This window comes from Schistocerca piceifrons, chromosome 3, assembly GCF_021461385.2.
Source record: "Schistocerca piceifrons isolate TAMUIC-IGC-003096 chromosome 3, iqSchPice1.1, whole genome shotgun sequence".
Taxonomy (NCBI): domain Eukaryota; kingdom Metazoa; phylum Arthropoda; class Insecta; order Orthoptera; family Acrididae; genus Schistocerca; species Schistocerca piceifrons.
In genome coordinates this window covers 941,232,954-941,258,272 of record NC_060140.1, presented here as the reverse complement: position 1 = coordinate 941,258,272, position 25,319 = coordinate 941,232,954, and the positions used below count along the sequence as shown (strand labels likewise).

Below are 25,319 nucleotides of genomic sequence, written 5' to 3'. Positions count from 1 at the left end.
CTACTATAGAAAGAAATCCATAGGAGTGAGGTCGGGAGAATATGGTGATGGCCATGGTACTTCCCCATCCTTCCCACTTCAACAGTTTGTGAGTGTAATGGAGCCCCGTCAGGCTGGAATCACAATGGTTACATGAATCCCACCAATGGTACCCACACCAAATTGTGAATATTCCTGCATTCAAAATGTCTGTTTTGCATACTAACAAGGTTGTACAAGGGTTAACTGACATTCCCCAACATCTCTGGTAGTACTTATGGAGAAAGATACAGTAATTTCCTCCACAGAACGTGTTAGGCATAAGATATGGCCCACTCAGGTCGTCATGAACAATTTTAGCCAGCACATTTATAGCAAATCTGTGAGCAGTGAAACAAATGAGTTGCATTAGGATTTTCCAACTTCCAAAGATGGCTGCTATATATTTGTCTCCTTATGAAGGCAGCCAAGTCCATGAGCAAAGCACTTCTGTGGAAGTCAAGAATATTTACAATTTGGTGTAAATACCAGTGGCAGAATTCTGCCGAATGAGCATCTATTTTTCTAGTTATAATTAGAATCATAATCTGATTACCCACAGTTACACCCTATTCTTGGCAACTGCTTCATTTAATACTACTGTATCATCAGTGAGTTTGAGGAATGAAAAACAACCGTATTATAGTGGGACTGAATTCTTTCACTGTCACCATTGTTTGTGGTGTCCACAATAAATCCAAACAATGTTTAGCATACATTCTGTATTCACTTCTGTTTGAATGATCATAAAAACATTGATCACATCAACTCTGTTACATCCCTTTAGCTCCTTCTCAACCGCCTCTTTTGAGACACGCATACCCACTAGGCACTGTGTGTGTTGCTACAGTTGAGAAACTCGGAAGTGTCTCAGTTTGAGAATCTTTAGCACTATTCAAAATGACATTTCTAAGATAAAATGCATGTGCCAAAGCCCCAAGTTCCTTACAGTTGTTTTCCTTGCTTCAGAATGCTGTAAACTTACTTTTGGCAAAGTTATTTGACTTGAAAAGAGAGATCTTTACAAACGGTTTGCTCCCAAAACAATTTGCACGTCATTTTTTGTTGAGTATGAATATTGTCCCTCACATGTGTCTGCAGAGTTTAATTCTAGGTTGTTTAATTTAAGATACAGCATGTGATGTGGATATTTTGGTCCCTCAAGTAGTGTTAGCAGATCCATAAACCTGGCATGATCATGAACAAACACCATGTGTGTTTGAATTCTGTTCACATCTCTGTGTCAATTTTTTTTTTATAAAATTCACACCACTATTGCTAGTATGTCTCATATCTGGCAACTGGAAAAACTGACAATCTCATGGAAGTAATTTTCCAAATAAAATACAGCTCCAAACTAGCTATTCCAACGAGTCACAATAAAATTTTTGTTTCTTTTACATTTCCACTGTCGGACTTTAAAAACTGAATGTATTTATATTTTCACTTCCGGGTGTTTAAGAAAGCAGATTTTACCATTGTCACAACTTGATATGTCAGACTTAGCTATAGTCAAGCACTTGCTGACCAAACTGAGCTTGTGTGCCCAAAATTGTATGTGCATTAGTTGATATCAGTTATGACCTTAAAAGTTTCGTAACATAGTGTCGTATATGGAGCACTGTCACTTACTAGTGCCTGTACTGCTTCATATGGGACTTTGTGATCACTTATCTCTAATATTAATAGAGATCAGTTCTTTGAATTATCTGACTTGATGAGGAATTTCATTGCAGCAAGGAATAACTTGGAAGTCTTCAAAGTCTAACACCTGAAACGGGACAGTGAAAACACAGCATCCCATCCTTTCTGTGGTTTTGTCACACAAGATGTATATTTTTCTCCCAGCTACAGCTTCACTTGTGCACTTTTGTGCTCAGAGGCAATTTCTAGAAACAGTGAAACACAAGTCACAAAATAAACACCATAGTCATAATCTGACGAGAAGTTAGTTTTGGCAGTAAAATTAGTGTAGTAGATCTGCTGTTTTACAAGTTCATTTTATTCAGTATAAAATGGTTGTTGGAACTTGGTAATGCATTTATTACATCTACAGTCATTGCTTTTATTTTTTGCACTGCATGTTCCAGCAAGTAATTATCAAGCATGTAGTCTTCCTGTATTATGGCATCTTAAGTACTGCTGTAATTAACACATGAAAATTTTATTGTTACTGGTGAATCTTGGCCAAGTGTGAAGTAATTATGACAAAATCTTGGAGTGTATTTTGTGCAAGTGATCATTACCATATGATTTTCTACAACAGATGACTTTCAAAATTATGTTAGTCACTTTCCCGTTTGCCAGTATCTGTAAAGTAAAGGAGGTTGGTAAGGATAAAATAAGATGTTCATGTGACTTTAAAGAGGACACTGCATGCCACACTAGGCATGCTATATCGCAGCAGTAAAAAGCGCTTCTATAGATAACGTCAAGACATGAAATGAATAAAACTCATAAAATGCAGTAAACGTTTTGGTATATGAAAAAGTAAATACCTCTTTTTACGAATATACTGTAGCAAGTAATATGATGCACAAGGTCTAGAATTTTTTTTGTGTGTGTGCTGTGAAACTTAACTTTCAACATTAATTCATAAATCTTAGATGGAAAATTGTCAATGAGAAAACTAGCATGATAAGGACTACAGTATTAACTTACTTGTTTTGTGAATTTCTCATTTTTTCGGCAGCTTATTTTGAAACAAAGCTCGCTACACCAGTTATCACAATATAATACGAAATGTGATTTAAAAAAAATATATCACCCATTTGAGAAATAGTTTTGTCACTTGGATAATTCCTCTTGAATTTAAGACAAAAGTGACCAGAATATGCCATTTCATTCACTACTTAAGTTCTGCAAATGATGATATATTCGTGTTGTGCACAAAACTCACGTGTTTTTCATGTAAGACTTAACGCACCAGACCCAAAGAGTGCCTGTTTCCCTTACTTGTATCGTACACCACAATCTAAAGTTACAAACACAAATTGTGTATGTGACAAATATTTCTTACACAGTCTTCCCACATTACAGATCATCGTTGGATAATTCTGAAGTCCATGACCATAATGCATCATTTTCCAACTTGCATTTAAAAATGTGTCAACAGTATTTTCTGAAAATGTCTTTGTCTTGTTTTCTTCTTTTAGCACCACTTAAGCATTCAACAATTGATGATTGCCTCTTTTGAGAAGCAGTAACATTTTCTTGACAGTGGGCGTAATGCTTCTCTGATGTAATCTTTCTTCTCCCACTTATTTTGATAGGTGCAAAATTTGCTGAGCACTATCTGTGAATCTGTGGCATCTAAACCACAACTCGCATACTGCTGTACCTGTCATATGCATTCATAGGCGTGCAAACCATAATTCACATACAAGCAACGAAACAGTAAAAACAAAATGATCTGAGAGACAGATTTTTGGATTCGACATGGTGGCTGGCGAGGGTAGCAGAATAGATCATCAAACTACATTGACCAGCATTAATTGCTCTCTTGTCACTACCAGCAGTAATTAAAAGGCAACATTGTGTTTAGGGCAACTGTATCTATAAAACCAGTAGTAACATGCAGAGTTAATGACTCTTGAATTGTTTAGTGTAGTTGAGATTGAAGTCGTCATATTTGTTGACATGTGAGAAACAATCATCATTATGTCTTTGGCCAGCTAAAATTGGTCGTGACAGTAAAGCAATACCAAGTCAACGTATATCAACTTCTATTCATTGAGTTATTTCAGTTAATTACCTTGTCAACAATCTATTTATATGTAGAAAATAAAGTTACCTCTAAATTCTGCAAATAGAATAATTTATTTGGATATATTTCGCACAAAAATAGCATTTATTAGGCAGTTTTGAATTTTTTTGCATTTTGACTCAATTCGCACCTAAATTTGCTTTTATTACAAATGCAAACTTTTCCTGTCCATAGTCATCAGTTAATAGAACTTATACCTTCTGAGACTGAGTGAAGTATATCTGTCTTGTGCATAACAATCCACACATGAATGTTGGTGGTATTTAGTCTCTTGGCTTTGGACCATGTGCTGGTACTGGATTTGCCCTAAGTTCACTATGATACAGCTTCCTTAAACTGAACAGTTTACACACTGTTGAGTTCTGCTGGTTTCACAAAAGCAACCATCAACTCTTTGAAATGTTTGTTAACCTCTTCCGTGGTAATTGTTTTGCATACAGACGCTTTGTTGCTAGAATATTGCAGTATACCTCCCTATAAATGAGATGCTTGTCAGATAACTTGTTTAGAGTCTAATCAGCATTAAAGAACCTGTAAACATCAGTTGTCCATGTAAACATGACGTTACACAAACGGAAATAATTCAAAAATATCAAAAATTATAGGATTTAGCCCAATAAGTGTAACTAGATCGAGAATGGTTCAATTTTATTGTTTTCTAACCTAGAGCCTGTTGCTTTGTTTGTGTAGACTGTATGATTTGCACAGACTTTCATGTTTTTCACAAACTGCAACACCTTCTGAACTTCCCACACTAAGGCTACAGAAGCATGGTCTTTGCAAATGTACTTTTCACCGAAAAGTGATTCTGTTAGCTTGAGTAAAATGGTTCTGTTATCATGCCTCTTGCATTCTTATGGTGAGTCCATAGAAAATTTCATCCTCTAACACACATTTCTTTATATCTGACAGAGAAATGAAATACCAGTTTTCATAGCTTAAAAAGTTTTTCGTTGTAACGAAATATTTCTTAACCATATTATGAAAAGGACAGTTGCTACTCACCATGTAGCGGAGATGCTGAGTCATAGGTAGGCACAACAAAAAGACAGTCAGAAAATAAGCTTTCAGCCAACAAGGCCTTCATCGGAGACAACGAGCAAGTGCGTGCAGGCGACCCCCCCCCCCCTCCCACACACACACACACACACACACACACACACACACACACACACACACACACACACACACACGCGCGCGCACACACGATTGCAGCCTCTGGCTACCGGGTGAGAAACTGCCCCTATGCCCCCTAAAAGGAAATGAGCAATGTGTATCCACAGGACATGCGGCCTGTAATTGAAAAAGTGTCATAACGATCTCTGGGAGGTGGCACCCAAGGGGGGAGGTGACCATGAGAAAGATTGAATAACCAACAAAAGGGCAATGTTCTAAGAGTCGTGGCATTGAATGTCAGAAGCTTGAACACGGCAGGGAAGCTGGAAAACCTGAAAAGGGAAATGCAAAGGCTCACTCTACATATAGGGGGGATGAGTGAAGTGAAATGGAAAGAAGAGAAGAATTTCTGGTCAGATGAGTATACAGTAATAGCAACAGCAGCAGAAAATGTTATAATGGATGTAGGATTTGTTATGTATAGGAGATGAGAGTGTGTTACTGTGAACAGACCAGTGATTGGGTTGTTCTCATCAGAATTGACAGCAAACCAATACTGACAATGACAGTTCAGGTATTCATGCTGACGTTGCAAACTGTAGATGAAGACGAAGAGATAGGGAAAGTATATGATGGTATTGAATGGGTAATTAAGTACATAAAGGGAAATGAAAATCTAATAGCTGTAGGGGACTGGAATGTTGTTGTAAAGGAAGGAGTAGAAGGAATGCTTATGGGACAATATTGGCTTGGTGATAGGAATGAGAGAGGAGAAACAGACATATTACGAAATCATGTATTGGATTGTAAGACATACCCAGGAAAAGATATAGACTCAGATCACAATATAGTAGTGATGAAGAATAGGCTGAAGTTTAAGAGATTGGTCAGGAAGGATCAATACACAAAAAAGTGGCATATGGAAGTACTAAGGAATGCAGAGATGTGATAGAAGTTCTCTTAAGTTTTTAGATACTTGCAATAAGGAATAACTCAGTAGACAGTACAGTTGAAGAGGGATGGACATGTCTAAAAAGGGCAATGACAAAAGGTGGAAAGAAAACATAGATACAAAGGAGGAAGCCAAGACAAAATTGCTGCATGAAAAATGTGAAGAAATCGAAAAAGAAATGATTGCCGGAAGGACTCGTTCAGCATATAGAAAAGTCAATACAACCTTCGTTGAAATGGTAGTAACGTTAAGAGTGCAACTGGAATTCCACTTTTAAGTGTGGAGGTGGGAGCTGATAGGTGGGGAGTACATTGATGGCCTCTGAGTGAGAAGATTTACCTGATGTAATAGAAGGAAAAACAGAAGTAGATTTAGAAGAGAGAGGGGATCCAGTATTAGAATCAGAATTTGAAAGAGCTTTGGAAGACTTAAAAGCTCAAATAAGGCACAAGGGATGGATAATATTCCATCTGAATATTTAAAATCATTTCGGGGAAGTGGCAGCAGATAGACTATTCACGTTGGCGTGTAGAATGTATGAGTATGGTGATATACCATCTGACTTGTGGAAAAACATTGTCCCCACGATTCCGAAGACTGCGATAGCTGTCAAGTGTGAGAATTATTGCACAATCAGTTTAGCAATTCATGCATCCCAAATTTCTGACAAGAACAATATAGATAAAAATGGAAAAGAAACTAGAGGCACTGTTAGATGATCAGTGTGGCTTCAGGAAAGGTACGAGAGAGGCAATTCTGACGTTGCGTTTAATAATGGAAGGAAGACTAAAGAAACAAATTGTCGACCTGGAAAAAGCATTCTACAGTTTCAAATAGTGGAAGATGGTTGAAATTCTGAGGAAAATATGGGGCAAGCTTACAGGAGAGACAGGTAATATACAAGAGCCAAGAGGGGATAAGAAGAGCAGAAAACCAAGAACGAAGTGCTTGGATTAAAGTGTGTAGTCTTTTGCTCCTACTGTCAAATCTATACATTGAAGGAGCAGTGATTGAAATAAAAGAAAGGTTTAGGAGTGGAATTAAAATTAAAGTTGAAAGGATAGCAATGATACAATTTTCTGACGACATTGATATCCTCAGTGATGGTGAAGCAGAATTAAAAGATCTGCTGAGTGGAATGAATTGCTAATGAGTACGGAATATGGATGGAGAGTAAATCAAGGAAAGATGAAAATAATAAGTAGCAGAAATGAGAGCAGCGAGTAAATTAACAAGATTGATGGTCATGAAGTAGATGAAGTTAAGGAATTCTGCTACGTAGGCAGCAGAATAACCATTGACAAATGGAGCAAGGAGAACCTCAAAAGCAGACTAGCACTGGCAAAAAGGGCACTGCTGCCCAAGAGAAGTCCACTAGCATGAAACATAGTTCTTAATTTGAGGAGGAAATTTCTGAGACTGTATGTTTGGAGGACAGCATTGTGTGATAGTGAAACATGGACTTCAGGAAAACTGGAACAGAAGAGAGTTGAACCATTTGAGGAGTGTGGCAACAGGATGCTAAAAATTAGGTAGGCTGATAAGGAAAGGAATGAGGTGGTTCTGCACAGAATAGGAGAGGAAAAGAATATGCAGAAAATACTGAAAAGAAGGGACATGATGATAGGACATCTATTACGGCATCAGGGAATAACGTGTGTAAATGACTGTGAATGTAAACTATAGCTGTTGTAATACAATGAAGTGAGCAGAGGGAAGGTTGATGCTAGGGTCACTATCATCAGATTGCGATCATGATGATGGCAGTAACTCCGCATGCTTTCCCCCCCTTCCACACACTGCGAACCTATAGTACAGGTGTCTGTGACCCAATATGCCCGCAGTGAATATCTTGCTTACCACACTAACACTACACTACATGATCAATAACTTAGCATATAGTCTGCATTTTCTGCTTTCTTCCAAGGCTGACTTGAGCAGGAATGCAATGTTGTAATGTGGAATCATTAATTATGGGAAAGCGTTGTATTGATAGATGGAACTTCTGTTGGGACCAACAAAATCGACATAAAAAGTGGGAAAATGTAAAATTCGGGAAATATAAAAACGGGATTTTACCATATGTAGGAAGTGATATAATAGCGAATAGACCGACAATATACTGCTGGTTTTGTAGATCATGTTTTTGTCTGCTAAAATTCGTGATGACCACAGACAGCAGCAAAAAGGATGCATACTGATAGGATTTTGACTGCAGAAGTGAAAATATTGTGGTCATATGAACATGACAAAAATGAGAATGAATTTTAATAATGACTTGAGTGTACAACAATTACAAATGACACTTTCTACCACGTACATGTGCACCAGCCAAGACAGGCAGTAACAACAGTCCCAGTGATGAGTGTGTGTGTGTGTGTGTGTGTGTGTGTGTGTGTGTGTGTGTGTGTGTGTGTGTGTGTGTGGGGGGGGGGGGGGGGGTGGCGGGAGAGGAAACCACCTAAGTGGAAATATAAACAGTATATTGTGTGTTACTCACCAGTGGCATTAATGAAATAATGCTATCTGTTGATTGTTTACTAGTGTTTTGTAAATTAGTTAACCGTATGAACTGAACTGGTCATGAAACTTCCTGGCAGATTAAAACTGTGTGCCCGACCGAGACTCGAACTCGGGACCTTTGCCCTTCGCGGGCAATTGCTCTACCATCTGAGCTACCGAAGCACGACTCACGCCTGAACTGGTCATGTAAATAATCTTCTACTTGGCCTGTTTGCCAAATCATAACAAGATGACCAATTTTGTGAAATTGAGAAATTATTTCCATGCATGTTCAAGATATCATTATTTGCCTCTACACAAATAAATGTAAAACTCCATCATTGGTTCAGAGATGGGTTCATTGCTACTAAAACTGTGTAATGCAATCATGGATTCATCATCCACATAGACAAGGCAATGAGAAATTTAATACTTGCCAAGTTCAAGCCAATAAATTGATGCCATTGTCTTCGCTGTCAGATTGTAATGAGTATGTCCCACAAAGGTTTATTACAAAAGGCTCCATAATACGGTCCCTACTAATTACTGTTAATAGTCCTTGGCCTGTAATTTTTCTGCGTGTCTTACACAATCTGCCCATGCCCATGCTCTCAATCACTGCATGCATAAGTCTTCCGACATCTGCAGTTTTAAAAGTATTGTTATTCTATGCATCATAAACTTTCAAATGGGGCGCATTTAATCATGATGGGATTGTAATAGCAGTGTTATGGTGGTGGGCTAATTCCTTGGTGCCCATGTTGTTCAGCGATCTTTCCTATCTCGTAGGTACTTGCATCGACAGGCAGCATCAATTCTGCTCTAGTTCAGATGGATTGTGAAGGATGTTATTGCCCAATATCCAAACGATAATACCAGATTTCCTGGTATGGGACTTCATTCAGTTGCACTGAGTGGACATTCGCGTTATCCCTCACAATAACTGAATTTGGTTGAGGTATGGCAATAACTGCTTTATAAGCTGTTGTTTAAATACACTGTACGTCGTCTCACTCTTGTAATCCGCAGAACTGTTCGACTCTGAAGCCTTAAATATTAGTTCACTTTTGCGAATAAATCTTCTCTCTCCTGACCCTGCAAGTACAATAGTAAAGCAACTACCATTGAATATTGCAACTGTAAGACCACCACACCCCATCATTCATTTCTCAGCACAATGTCCTTGCATGATTCTGGTTCATATAGATTTTGTCCAAGTAATGAGTGACATGTCACGCTGTCTCGAATCTCCTGCATTCTTCTTAAAGATACAGGCCATGAAGCAACAGTATCACTTCTCTCCATAAGGAATTTTCTTGCATTGTTCATCGTATGGTATCAAAAGCCCATCCTTAACATTGTCCATTGACTGTCACTAAAATCCAAGTGTGAAACAAAATTGTCTGTAATCAGGTATTTGCCTCTTGAATACATACCAAATCTTGTATCAAGTAAAATGTTCTCAGAAAGTAATCCAGATCACCTACTTCTTCCATATGATTGCATTGCTGCCCTGGCAATTTAAAAGACACTGACCCAGTGGCTTTGATAGGTTTGTTCGCATTGCTTGAGATAAACACAACACCCAACACCTGTTCTTTCCTGGCTATTGACAATGTAGGGAATGAGCTCCACATGGTGATGAGCTGTCTGCTTCAGCCTCCCTCTGTTGAAGTTATGGTCTCTGAGCACTGCAGTTCACAAAGAGTTTCACAGGATTCAATTTTGGGTCCAGTCCTATTCCTCTTATATATATGTGAATGACCTTCCACTTAACAGTCAACAAGCAAAATGTGTACTTTATGTGGTTGATAGTAGTGTTACAATAAATCCCATTAGAGAACAAAACACAGAAGTGATTGTTAATGACTATTTACAAATAATTATTTAGCGATTCTCTGAAAATTGATTGACCCAAAATTTGGAGAAAAACGCTGTATGCAATTCTGGATAACAAATAGAATTATACCAACAATTGATGTAGTACATGTCCAGTAAATATGGTAGAATCCTCCAAATTTTTGGGTTTACATATTGATGAAAACTTGAACTGTAAGAAGCAATTAGTGAGCTCAAACAGTTAAATTAGCTACTTTTGCTCTTCATGTAATTGCTAGTTTTGAAACAAACAAATCAACTGTCTGAAACAAGCAAATCAATTGTCTGACACATTTTCCACATTTCCACTCAGTAATTTCTTCTACAGTATTTTTCTGGGGCTGTTCATCATATAGCAAGAAAATACTGATTCTACAAAAACGAGCAGTAAGAATATTATGTGGTGTTCACTCACGGATATCATATAGGTACCTGTTCAAGGAGAAGCTGTCAGTGGCTCAGAAAGGAGCTCAACATGCACCAACAAAAATTTTTGGTCATTTGCCCAGTAACATAAAATTTGTGACGGGTGGTATGGAAATGCCTCCCGTCGGGTAGGCCGTTTGAAGCCAGCTTTAAATCATAATTTAAAATATGAGATGTAGGTGCTTGTGTAGGACTAAACACAATTGTGTGTTCATTAATGTTAACATTAATCATGTATACATAATTATCTTGTAAATTGACTCATTACACATCATTTTGATAAAAGAATCATTCAAATGGCTTATGGAACATTTAACAAACTGATTAACCGCTTTCCTGCACAGCGTCTTTTGGCACCAAGGACTTCTTTCTTCTGCAGTACTTATCTTTCTCCCTAAGCTCCTACCATTCCCCTCCAGTCATCTTGATGCTTTGTGCTCTTCCTCCTCCTTTAAGTAGCTTTCCTAAGTTCCTCTTCTTAGTCCTCAGAGCACCTGTTTATGCCTTTCTCCATCTGGTTGCTGTCACCCTGTAGTATCTGGCCTTGAACTCTTCTAGTGACTAATGAGCAATGCATTTTGTCTGCTTTTGATGTCATAAATATATATCTGATGTTGAAATGCAAGGTTTGGTGGCTTTAATTTGCATTTCTTTTGTGTTACAGAATACGGTGCAGAGGCAAAGCCCTCAGTCTCCTATTGCATCGAATATTTCTACTGTGCCCACAACACAGAGTGCTTCAGTTTCTACACGTGGAACTACGTCATCACCTCAGTACTCTAGAACAGCAACAAGTACGAACAATCAGACAAATGTGCCAGCGGCAGGCACTCGTGTACCACCGAAACCAAATAGTGGCTTAAAAGTAAGATGGAAATACATATCAATGGTGGTAATGATGGGCTTAGGTCTTAAGCGTATTTTTAACCGTAAGAAATTTTGTTCTTTTGTGTGTGTGTGTGTGTGTGTGTGTGTGTGTGTGTGTGTGTGTGTGTGTGTGTTTTTGGGGTGGGGGGGGGGGGGGGAGAGTGAGTTACAGATCAGGTTGTCATGCTTTTACACAAATTTTAATGCCTATTGTGTATTCTTATTTCAGACTTTGATGCCTAGGCAGCAGTCAGTCAGTGTAAACACCAATACATCTACCACTAGCCCATCCTCAGCAAACAATTCACGTGTCCAACAAATGACACGTTCAAAGGTTGCGAGCACTGCAGGTAACAGTCCTGTTGGGACTGTCAACAAAAGTTCACGTCAAGTAATAGACTTAACTGATGACGGAGATCGCGGGCGTTCAGGTGAGAAGACATTTTGTGTGTGTCGGTAAAGAATTTTTGCTTTGGGTGTCCTGCTATTTAAGCAAGTAACAGTTGTGGTTTCTAGGAAAGGTTCAGAATTTAGTTAAACTGTTCTGGTCATGTATTCCCATTTTGGAATAGGATGTAACCTGCGTGGCAGACATAGGTTTTGCTTATTGGTCTCTTCTATGCTATAGTAATGAGAAGTGTTTCCAACGCTATCTCATGCCAGACATTGCGATGTGACTTCATATATTATGTGATTAAAAGTATCCAGGTACCTGGTTGAAAATGAATTTAAAATTCATGGCACACTCCATCAGTAATGCGGGAATTCAGTATGGTGTTGGCCCACCCATAGCCTTAATGACAGCTTCCACTTCCACAGGCATACATTCAATCAGGTGCTGGATGGTTTTTTGGGGAATCGCAGCCCATTCTTCACGGAGCGCTGCACCGAGGACAGGTATCGATGTCTGTCGGTGAGGCCTGGCACGAAGTTGGCATTCCAAAGCATCCCAAAGGTGTTCTATAGGAGTCAGGTCAGGACTCTATGCAGGCCAGTCCATTACAGGGATATTATTGTCGTGTAACCAATCCACCACAGGCTGTGCCTTATGAACAGGTGCTCGATCGTGTTGAAAGATGCAGGTGCCATCCCCGAATTGCTCTTCAACAGGGGGAAGCAAGAAGGTGCTTAAAACATCAGTGTAGGCCTGTGCTGTTATAGTGCAAGCCCCCTCCATGAAAAACATGACTACACATGCTGGCAGATGACACTCTCGTCAGGCATTCACCATATCCACACTCTGCCATCGAATAGCCACATTGTGTACTGTGATTTGTCACTCCACACAAAGTTTTTCCACTGTTCAATTGTCCAATGTTTACGCTTCTTACACCAAGCGAGGCATTGTTTGGCATTTACCAGTGCGATGTGTGGCTTATGAGCAGCCGCTCGACCATGAAATCCAACTTTTCTCACCTCCTGGCTATCTGTCATAGTACTTGCAGTGGATCATGATGTAGTCTGGAATTCCTGTGTGATGGTCTGGATAGATGTCTGCCTGTTACACATTATTGATCCTCTTCAACTGTCTGCAGTCTGTCAGTCAACAGACGAGGTCGACCTGTATGCTTTTGTGCTGTACATGTCCCCTCACGTTTCCACATCACCATCACATCGAAAGCAGTGGACCTAGGGATAGTCAGGATTGTGTAAATCTCGCGTACAGATGTATGACGCAAATGACACCCAATCATCTGAGCACATTCGAAGTCCATGAGTTCTGCGGAGCTCCCCATTCTGCTCTCTCTCAATGTTGAATGATGACTGACGTCGCTGATATGGAGTACCTGGCAGTAGGTGGCAGCACTATGCACCTAATATGAAAAACTTATGTTTTGGGGGGTGTCCGGATACTTCTGATCACATAGTGTATGATGATATAGTGTTAAATATGCCATGGCTCTTGTGCCAAAGATTCTGATTCACATTTACAGCAAATTTTGACCCAAGTTCATGAAGGTGATGCACTTCTGTTTTGGTTTTCTACACTTAACCTGTCACTTCACAGGCAGGCATCCTTCGCATCTTCAAAAGCATATACCTCCTGTTGCACCAATCACGGCATGCGACCTTTCAGGCAAGCCACTGATTAATGCTGCAATGTCCTCTTGAGGAATGTTTCCCATTCCTTCAAGGATGCTTCCTGCATTTCCCCTGTTGTCTCTGAAGAGTGCTGATGGGCCCTCCTCCCTAGCTGATCCCATATGTGCTCAGTTTAATGTTAAACTGTCATTAGTAAAGAGAGGGAACAGCACAACACCCTCCAAAAGGATTTCATCTACATACCAATGTACAAGTAAAATGGGCTCCCATGCTCCACAAAGATCAAATCTGTTCTTGCAGTCATACTGATTCCTGCACAGATCGTCAGAGAACTACCCTTGAAAGTTGTCCTGGGTGAGAATGTGCAAGGGGTATCCGTTTCTCCAATCCTCCTTCAGACCCCAATTGACCATCAGATGACTGCAGGTCAAATCACAGCTCATCAGTGAACAACACTTGCTCCCATTGTGGGATCAGCTAGGGAGCCAGGCCCACAGCATCCTTCAGAGATCCTAGAGGACCTATGAGAGGCCCTCCTGAAAGAATGGGAGATGATTCCTTCAGAGGACACTGCAGCACTAATCGGGAGCATGCCTGAAGTGTTGAGTACTGTGATTGCTGCAACAGAAGATAATATATGCTTTTATAGATGCACAGGTGGTCTGCTTGCTCTTGTGGGGATGTAGTCAAGATGTGTGATGCTCTGGCCAGTTCTAGGCCCATAGCATTTCTTCTGGATTGAAGATTGGCTTCTTTCACACTTCTTTGGATGGTTCTCTCACTAACATTAACCGCTCAGACTTGGTGAAATAGATTTCATGCTTCAATGTGCACCTCGCCCCTGATTAACTGGAGATGATGGTTGCAAAACCGGTATTACATTTATCTTGATAGGAGGGACTGCTTGTGGTTTTGATCATTAATTTTATGTATATTCATATTCAAAAGCAAGGAATACATACTCTTAAAAATGCATAACTGTAAGCATATGATTTTAGATGAATAATTAAGTTACGCTATTACACTGTATTAGTAGTCTCTGACTTAAGCTGCTATAGAATAGATATTCATGAAGCAATGCATGTTCCTACCCTTTTTCAAATGATATTCTTAATCATTTTAGCTCAGATGTTGTTGTTAATATTTTCCTCTTGAAATAACTACTCTGTCTTTATGTATAATTATTGAATTTAGCAAAACTCATTTTTCTGAGGCGTTGGATACTATCTACCGTACTTATCGCAATGATTTGGTGTAGAAGGTTGTGAAAAATCAATCCAGTCTCAACAAAGTGACTAAGAGCTGTTCTTCAGTTTCCAATGGTTCCATAAATGCATGCAAAGATGTGACTAAATGAGTTCTTAGGAAAGGTATCTAATCATTCTGGCCGTAACTCAGCGTCCAGTACTAAACAGTAGCCCCGGTTACTCTTACAGGAAAGCACTTCAGAATATTAAAAGCCCTCAAGGCAAATCGCACAATCCTGCAGTCATAAGACAAGGAGACACTGCTCTTTGTAGACAAGACCTCTGCAATGCAAACCATTCTGTACAAGATAACAGTTGGATATTCCTCCAATTTCAACAATTGGATATTCCTCCAGTTTCAGATAATCTTGCTTCGACCCCACTCTAAAACCCAGAACTGAGCTGCTCCTAAAACTATAATCCATAAGTGCTTGTTAAAGTTAGTTCAACCTTTATTTCTTCCCTAATCCTGGGTTCAAATGCTATGAGATTAGACAAGTTTTGTTGTTTTACACTTCAATAAAATTACTGAAAATTGCTAGTGAAGGGAACTCCGTTAAATTATAATTGAAAATACTACCTAGAATGGACTTTATCACTGTTCTGCTAAGGCTCCAAGGTCCACCCCTTAGGCATTTGTTGCTTCATTCAGATGGATCAATAGTTTGACTGAAACTGTGGTCAGCTCAGGACTAAAGCTCAACCTCAGAACCACGAAGCCCATATTAAAATACTATGGAACCATTTACAATTGACAAAACAATGCCATTTTTCAAACTTTTAACAGCAGTACTGCTTAAGCAGATGGTGTCATACCATCTCCATGTGGCTAGATTCTCTGCTGCAGATTATGGTTTTCTGCCAAGGAGTTTCCTCTTCGATGTTGCACATCAGCATCTGCATTCACTCAGCTCCTCTGTCTTTATTCATCTATAACACTATGTACTTTTAAAAAAAAAATCATACTAGCAAGAAATCAGCGCTTACCATGAATCTCTAATTGAGTTGTGCTACAATTTTTCCTCAAGATGACAACAACTCTACTTTCGCCCGTCACAAATGTCAGTTGTTGTTTCAGTTGGAGAGAACTCGAAGTTGTAAGCAGTGGTAATCTCTTGCCAACGTTGCTCTTCTCAAGCCTGACCCTTTTGTCTTTACATATGCTCGTGTTTCCCTGTACCTTCTTAAAATTCTGGAAATTGTGGAAGATGTAGTTCTTAACACTTTGCAATGTAATGCATGCTCTGAGCATTTTCCACCAGAGCAACGTCTTCAGGGCGTCATGGCATGTTTACTCTAGAAAGCTGATAATGATCACAGAAAGATATTACAAAAACATGTGATTCAAAGGAGAACAACACAAGATACTATGATAGGTGCAACAAGAGTATCCAGTGATCTGTTTTTAAGGTTACACAGCTAAAACAAGGCTAGTGCAATAAATGATTGAAACTTCGTTGATTGCTCGCAAAGCCAGACCAATAACTAGGAACCGGAACCTGTAGCATCTATTTTTGGCAAAATTCACTTTTTTGTAAACGATTATATGGACTAACATAAAAGGTTATTGTGCTACATGAGTAAAGATGAACAAAGCCTTAGTTCTTTGAAATTGGCTTTTAAAAAAAAGTCCTGATGTGAACTTTTTGACTGGATTGTTTGCATTTGCAAAAACTTCAGCACTTTTAGTTCCAAAATGGCCTTTGTTTTCTTGGTTTGACAGTATTTAAGCTTTCAAGAATGACTGCCTGTTTAAAAGCAGCAGCATTTTCCCACCAGTAAACCAAATGTGTCACCGAATTATGGTGTTTCGGGACATTATTTGTCTTTTTCCACCCAATTCGATGATTACAAAATCTGCAGGCTATTTCGAGCTTTCGTGGGCTTTCATAACAGTGCGATCCATGCTTCACAATGCTATAAATTGAACAGACACTATTTAACATAGAAGTAGAACAGAATGTACGGTATTTCGACTTTATGGTTAGGGGAAGGATTTCAGCGCAGTCGAAAAATGTAGAATTTTATTTTCCAGTCGCTATTGCATAGAATGCAGGCACTATTGGCTATAGTAACAGAGAGCCAAGAGTGTAAATGTACTAGAAGTGTGACTGCCAGACGGGAGAGGAGAGGAGAGGTGTAGGGAAACAAGCCCTGCCTCCCTTTAGCAGGAGAGCAGCCTACAGCAGGACTGACACATTGTTACAGGGATCGCTGATCTCTTCTGGTATTGTAAGGGTGGTAATCAAAATCCATGATGTCCAGCATTAGTTGCTTCACTTTTTTCAAAGTAAGAAAAGAAAACCACGAACAATGCACAACACAAGGCATTCGGGGACGTCTACTGCGCAGTTGCTTGTCGAGTTTAGCATGACATAGTTCATGCCTTCCCTTTAGTGGTATTTGATGCGATCACAGTTAAATACATCAGCCATATAATTTTCCATGTTAAAAGTTTTCGCATTAACCATCTTTTGATCATTGGCTAACAAGCAAACGTATGCATTTCTTTGATGTAAAATGCTAGGTCCCATGGCTGAGTACTACTATGTTGCACTATTTGGCATGTATCTTAAACAGACGATTCAGCCGCCCACAATTGGCATGGCGCCAGATCATTTTCAATATTTATATGCAGACATTAAAGGTATTTCAGACTATTCTGATAAAATCGTTCATATGAATACAGTTCACTGTTAAATAGTGTCTTTTAAGTAATTTCCCTTTTTTGAATTTTGAGGCAGAATTTGCATCTATTTCGCATTTATTGCAAAATGTGAATTTTTCTAGTCCCTACCATATTCAGTCTGAAAGTACAGGATAAAGTGCTACGCTTCGATTAGACGGTTGTTTACATATCAGTTATTATGTGTTGGCGTTTTCTGTGCCAGTAAGTGCAAATCCAGTTTTGAGAAATAGCCAGGGAATGCACAGAATATTTGTAGAAGACAGGAAGAATTATTGCATTGATTTGACTTTCTAACTTTCTTTGTGGATAAGTACTACTCATGGGATTCATGCTTTTAAAAAAATTCTTGATGTATATTTCATGGCATTAAGTAAAGCAACTGACACATTTACACTGTCCTGCTGTAGAGACTGTAGGGATTGTTCTGTTGCCAAATAAATATGATGTACTTTTCTGTTATAATTATTTGTGCATTGAGGTGTCTTTCAGTATTAATATGCAGATATGTACCACGTTACTCATGATCTTCCAATGAAGCCTTAAACGATCATGGAAAAAACTTCTCATTGCAGCACAACCAAGGACAACAGCTGTAATGACCTCTGTCAATACAAATACAGTCCCAGCCAATAATTCTGTTGGTGCGGCCACAACCATGACACCCACAAGTTCCATCAGAATACTTCCACAACCGGTGACTGCAACTGCTGTAGCTGCTGGTGCAAACATATTGGCTACGGTAATATCTATTTGCAGAAGCTTGATCACACATATTATAGTAAGCTTGATCACACGTTATAGTCTTGTAAAATTGAATGAGAATTGTCACAAAGTTAACAAGAAATGGGAGTGTGTTGTTGTCTTACAAAATTGAGTTAGAATTGTCACCATGTCAAAAATTCAAATGAAACCTGGTTTGCTATTGAAATATGACGTGCTTAATGTCTTATATTGTAAGTATTTCTAGGTTTTCTCCTTGAGCAAATAATATTCATCTCTCTCTCTGTGCCCTTCAATAGCAGTTGGACACACAAGTATATACTTCAGGGGAGGGGGGAAGGTCCATATTCTCTAGCTGCCTTCCATAGCTGGATGGTTCCAAACTTCAACAGTTTTATACTGGCACTGCAGGTGTGGGCTGCAAATAACTGCATGTGTAAAAGCCGGCTTGTTTAATGTTGGGCCTCTGAAGTCGAGATACCAGTCTGTATTTACCTTTCCAACACACATAGTTAGTAGTAAAGAAGCCTACAACATGAGGCATTGAAATGAGCAGAAGCTGTAATATACTACACAGGTATTTCAGTCCATAGTGGGAGATCCTGTTACAGTGTAAGCAAACTATTACCAACCAACCTTTATATTTGTCTGTCAAGTGTTAAATGAAAGAACGAGTAGTTACCTAAAGTGCATTAATTATTGATAAGAATTTTGTCTTTTTGTAAAAAAGCATGTTGCAGGCAATGAATCTGAAGTGATCTCAGAAATGGATCAGTGTGCCCAAACCAAGAGAGAACAAAAGCTGTGTTCAGAATCAGCACTGAATTGTCCTGTGGTCACTGTTTTGGTCCTGTAGTTAGCTGTGTTATTTTGAGAAAGTATTTCAGTCAGCTGGATGAATAATAGCTAACTTCAGTAATCTTCAGTCTTCTAAGTCTCTTCACTAACCCTGATGTATGGGCAACTTACTCTGGAAAAAATGCTGATCTCCATTGCTCATCCTCACAAGAAACAAACTTTTGCCAACTACAAATCTGCACTGCAGTAGATTTTATATAAGCCCTCAATACAACAGAAGCTAATTTTGATTCTGTATAAAATGTCATATTTCAAGTGGGTGATTGGTTTTTAAATCACATGAACTGGAAAATCTATAAATCACATCAATGTAATGATGTGAGGAAGTTATTAGGACAGGAAGAAAATATATCCGATGTTTGTGGTTAGGAATTTTTGCAGATTTCTGTGTGTGATGACATTGCTCATCCATCTACAAGTAAACATAAATAATCTTGTGTAAAAAGAAAAGAAGAAGAAATAGAGAGGGAGATGGACTGAACACAACTCAATATAAATCACTGTATGCAGCAATATGTTCCATTGAGAAATCTGACTCATTCTGCATTGTAGAACATGTAACTGTTGGATGGGGGGGGGGGGGGACCAGAGAGGTGTGAAATAAATAAAAAACGTTTACAGATGAATGCTTTCACTGTAAATTTTGATTGTCTTTTAAGTGAACGTAATTTGTCAGTCTAATGTAAACAAAAACAGAAATCATTTCTGTGATCAGTGGAATTGGTGCACATATTTAACCAGATATGAGATGCTTGCAATTGTATTTTAAGTGTCTCCCTTGTATGTGTAATCTGATACTCAGCTCATTGATATCTACTTTTTTTTACTCAGTATGTTCTTTGATTTCATTTGTATCCTTGAACACTATCTGCTGTTTTGTTTGATAGAATCTCCTATTTTAAAAGTTGATGAACATATCACTATGTGCTTCGTTCTGCTGATGTTTAGTAAATAGAAAATTTTGCTGGTATATTTATTTATAATTCCATTTTTCCAGTTCTTTCTCCTAATACGTGGTGATTACTCATTTACTAAAAATCTGTAATGACTGTAGGTCATCTGATACAAACTAGCTAAGTTTTAGGTTAATACTCAAAATATTTTCTTTTTATTTATATTTAAAGATGTGTGTGAAATTTTTTAGGGCGTTACAACCAACAGCAATGTGCCTCGGTTAACATACCTTGTACCAGCTACGAATCAGCTGCAGCAGCGACCTGTTCTATTGGCAAGCTCCCCGTCACAGGTCAGTGTGCACACACACACACACACACACACCACTCCTTTACTTTCTCACTTACTTTTCTGAGACACATTTCAGGATATCATAACTTTCTTCATTAGGTGAATTCATTAAGAATTTTGAAGTGTGAGGCATGCAGAGCATATATGATTCTGAAAATCAACTTCTGATCGTTGAAAGCCAAGAGCTACATATCGCACATAAAATAATAAACACAAAAAATCAATATTTATGTTAAATTTTTAACAGAATTCATGTGACGGAGATACATCCTCCGAAACTCAGTGTGAATTCATAGAATAAGTGACAAATTAAAGAGTATTCTTATTTCAATTATATTCATAAGTCATATTTGGGTCTAACATAACATGTTTGCATTCAAAGTGTGTGAATTTCACTTGTAAAAGTTCTTCCATGTGGATTATGAATGTGTTTGGTGTATCCAGTTTTCATGAGGTTGGAGAACTAAATGAAGAGCATTAATGATTATTACCTCACTCTAGCCACATTATTTTACTAAGTTATGTGTTTAAGATAGAAATAGATCATACTTGATCACCCATGACAGATGTGCCATGATGATTTGCCCTTAAAGAGCACAGTTGGACTAAACTACATGGCCAGTTCCTTGCTGCCCAAACTTCCCTCATTCGCTCTCTGTGTTTCTTTTTCCGGTCCTCTGTCCACGCTTCTCGTCGGCTTCGTGTATTCGGCTTCATCTTGATTGCCTTTTTGGTTTGCCCATATTTCTTTCATCTTCCGGCTGTGGTCTTGCTTGCGTTCTTCTGTCAATTTTACGCCTGTTCGTTTGTCACAGTGTATCTCATGTAGTTTAATTTCCTTAATGATGTTTCTGAATTTTATTCTGTTGTTTATTGTGTCTGCTGTTATGTTGACTTGGTTCAGGTCGTTTTTTACCTCTGCCACCCATTTGTTGTTTCTAGTGGTTACCCATTCAAAGAACTGTTTGGTCAGTCTGTGTGATAGAATTGTAGTCTGCATTTTCTAATCTTTTCTGTGATTGTGCCCATATGTTTGTATAATTCCTCTGTACGTTTCTTGCTCTATATTCCATTGTTGTTAGTTGCGCCAAATATTTTCCTAAGTATTTTCCGTTCTACTTTTTCTAGTTGTCTGATATGTGTATGCCCTAGTGTTAGTGCGGTCTCTGCTGCATATAGTGCTTCGGGGAGCACCACCGTGTCGTAGTGGCGTAATTTGGGTTTATACCTTTCGTGACAATCGCCAAATTGTCTGCAAAAGCCAGCCTTTTAATCTGTAGGTTTCCTAAGTTTATCCCCTGTTGTGATGTTTCCCATTCTTTTATTACCTTATCTAACACTAAATTGAAAAGGAGAGCTTAGAGGTCATCGCTTTGTCAGACACCTGTGCGAATTTCAAAGGACTCTGATAATTCCCCACAGAACTTTACTTTGGAGGTTGTGTTGGTCAAAGTTTGCTCTATGATAGCCTGTGTTTTGTTGTCTACTTTGTATTCTGCTAGAATTTTGAAGTGAGTTTACTGGTTGATAGTCGTACGCCTTTTTGAAGGTAATGATCAGGTTCTGTTTGTGTTGTAAAATCATTTTCAGGTTCCAAATTTGTTCCGCACAAGACCGCCCTGTACGGAAGCCTGCTTGGTATTCCCCAATCAAGTTGTCGGTCTGGCATTCTACTCTGTTTAGTAAAGCTTTAGCGAGAATCTTGTATGTGACCGGTAGTAGGGATTTTCCTCGGTAGTTGTTCGGGTCAGTCTTGTCACCTTTCTTGTGTAGTGGGTGTATCAGGGCAGTTTTATAGTCTTCAGGAATTTTCATGGTCTTCCAAATATCTTCCAAGATCCTGTGGATGTCTTTGGTGAGTTCTGGGTCTTGTAACTTCCACACTTCTATGATGGTGCCGTCTTCTGCTGGTGCTCTAAGATTCTTGAGTGACTTGATTATTTCTTTAACTTCTTCTAGAGTTGGAGGTTCACTATGTGGATTGTACGTGCTCGTTTCTGTTATTATTTCTTTCATAGCGGGGTCTGTGTTGAGGAGTTTTTCGAAGTAATTTGCCAGAATGTCACAATTGTTTTTGGTATTGGTTTCTAGCGTTCCATCCGGTCTTCTGAAGCACAAGTTGGGTGGTTGATATCTAGTCATATTTTCTCTGAACGTTCTATAGAAGTTTCTTGTATTGTTCTTCGTGAAGTCTGATTCAATCTCCGTTAGTCACTGTTTATCATACTGTTGTTTTTCACTGCGAATGATTTTGCTTGATTGTTTCTGTGTTTTCGGGATTTTGGACGGTATATCTGGAGAAATGATCAAAGAAATGGGACAGGAAGGTATTGATGTGCTGCATTCCTTATGTAAAAGAATATGGGAAACTGGGGAGTGACTGGATGACTGGTCAGTCTTTCTTCATCCCCTTACACAACGGAGGGACTATCAGGAACTGCTCCAGCTACTGGACTATTGCCCTAATATCTCACACAAGTAAAATTTTTCTCCACGTCCTGAACCCACATCTGAAGCCGTACATTCAGCCTCTCATATCCACAGAACAAGCAGGGTTTTGTTGAAGAGAAAGGAACTTGTGAACAGATCCTCAACATAAGAAAAATAATAGAAAAATTGCGAGAGTTTGGTGTTCCTGTTTTCATCTGCTACCTTGACTATAGGAAAGCCTTTGACTGTGTTCACTTGGAAAAGCTGTGGCAGTTGCTTGCCGAGTTCGGTGTGTCACCCCACTTGATAGAATTGATCAAAAGTCTATACAATAATCACTTCACAGCTCTAAAGACAAGTGCTGGCACATCAGATTCCTTCAGAGTATCGAAAGGTGTGAGACAGGGTTGTGTCATATCCCCACAACTGGTCAACATCTATGCAGAACATGTCATTAGGAAAGCTCTTGATGGTTGGACCAAAGGCATCTCAATTGGTGGGATAACTATCAACTTCCTTCATTTTGTTGGTGACATTGTGCTTTTAGCCAACATCGAAGATGAACTTGCTGAGCTACTAACAAGAATAAAGGACATTAGTCTACCATATGGATTAGACATCAACCTCAACAAGTCCAAACTCATGATAATTGATTGAGAAGAACAGATGCAGCTCACAGGTCGATTAAAGGAACTGGAATTCATGCATTCCTTCATCTATCTTGGGTCAACCATCTGCAGCATGGGAAGCTGTGAAGATAAGATAAGAAGACGGATCACGCTAGGGCGAGTGGCTGTGAAGCAGCTCACCAAGATCAGGCAGAGCAGAGCAGAGCAGTAACGAACAGCACAAAGATCCGGCTAGTTGGAACACTCGTGTTTTCTGTTTTCTTTTATGGTTGCGAAACATAGGCACTCAAGGCCAGAGACAAACAGCACATTGATGTGTTTGAGCTTTGGTGCTGGTGTAGGATGCTATGCATAAAATGGACCAAAAGAACAACAAATGTGTCCATTATTAAACAACTCGGTACCTCCAGACACCTTTCTTTTTGAGTCACCGATAAAATTCTCCAGTTCTTTGGCCATATTGTGAGAAGAGGCAGAGAGAGTCTAGAGAAAATAATTTTGCAAGGAAAGATCAAGGGCACGAGACCAAGAGGAAGAGCAGTGAGCAGATGGATATATCAAATCAAGATCATTGCAGGTCTACGTCTTCTCAGGCACTAAGAGAAGCTGGCAACTGTCCGGGATGGAGACCTTTGGTTCATGGGGTCACGACGCTCAGCACTGAGCATGACAACTTAGGATGATATATGATATGCAGTACATATGAACTTGCATTATTCTTCAGAGCATAGTAGTTGGCAGAACTGGTAAAGCCCCTACATGGAGATTTTTCTGTATTTCATTATACCACAATCCCAGTGATCCTATCCAACCTTTCTCGCCTACTACAATACTTGGTTGCCAGAAATAATAATATGCATGCTGCAAAAAAGATGTGGGGAGGGAGGGGGGGGGGGGGGGGAGGGATGGACTGTCCAGTACAACTGGAACTGACTTGCTAAACATTTATCAGACAAGAGAGTGATCACTGTTAATCATATCAGATTCTATACAAACATTGTGACTTCTACCAAACCTACTCCTCACAGTGATCCTTCGCAACCATTGTGTCTGAGTTAGTCCTTCTTTTAACAATAACATATCACAGATCCTTTCAACAAAAAACAGTGCCCTCTATTGGAAGAAAACACAGCTCACACCCATTTACAAAAGTGTATGTGGAAGTGTTATACAATACTACTTTCCAATATCATTGACATCCAACAGAAGGAATGTTAAACAGTCTTTTTAAAACTATCATTGATTGGTTTTTTGTGAATGGTCCCATCTTCAATTTTTAAAAGACAAAACATTCAGTTCTTCACTTCTAGGTGCACTAAAGCAATGATAAATGTAGCACATGGTGAAGAAATATTAAGTTTAGTGGAAACTACAAAATTCTTAAGTGCACGTATTGATGAGAATCTAAATTGGAAAAAGCACTTATTGGAACTCGTAAAACAACTTAGTTCGGCCCTGTTTGCCCCATCATTGCAAATCTTGGTGGGAGAGAAATCAGGAAGTTGACATATTTTATGTATTGTAATTCAATAATGTGTACGGAATAATGTTGTGGGGTAGCTAATCTTTAGGAAAGAAAGTCTTTGTTGCTCAAAGAAATACGGTAAGAATAATGTGTGATGTTCACCTGAAACCATCGTGTAGAAGCCTATTTAAGGAGTTGGGCATACTGACTACTGCAACACATTATATTTATTCCGCCATGAAGCTTGTTGTAAATTATTCACTAAAATTCAAAATGAACAGTGATGTACATAATTACAGTACCAGCAGGAAAAATAGCATTATTTACTCCACATTAACGTTCTCTTTAGCACAGAGAGAGGTGCACAGTGCTGCAGCTAAAATTTTTGATAACTTACTCAGTGATATAATATGTTTGAGGGACTGCAAATTAAAATTTAAAAGCAGACTGAAAGGAACATGAAACTAA

General features: G+C 38.9%; 1 protein-coding gene across 3 annotated transcripts in view; it reads left to right on the top strand.

Annotated features, from left to right (window-relative positions):
- LOC124787760 (activating transcription factor 7-interacting protein 1-like) overlaps positions 1–25,319 on the top strand; it is a 186,466-nt gene that overhangs the window by 134,653 nt on the left and 26,494 nt on the right. For all 3 annotated transcript variants that reach the window (XM_047254633.1, XM_047254634.1, XM_047254635.1), the window contains exons 8-11: positions 11,323–11,523; positions 11,755–11,956; positions 18,077–18,243; positions 20,227–20,328. In XM_047254633.1, the coding sequence (XP_047110589.1) occupies positions 11,323–11,523; positions 11,755–11,956; positions 18,077–18,243; positions 20,227–20,328 (672 nt within the window). The remainder of the gene's footprint in view (positions 1–11,322; positions 11,524–11,754; positions 11,957–18,076; positions 18,244–20,226; positions 20,329–25,319) is intronic.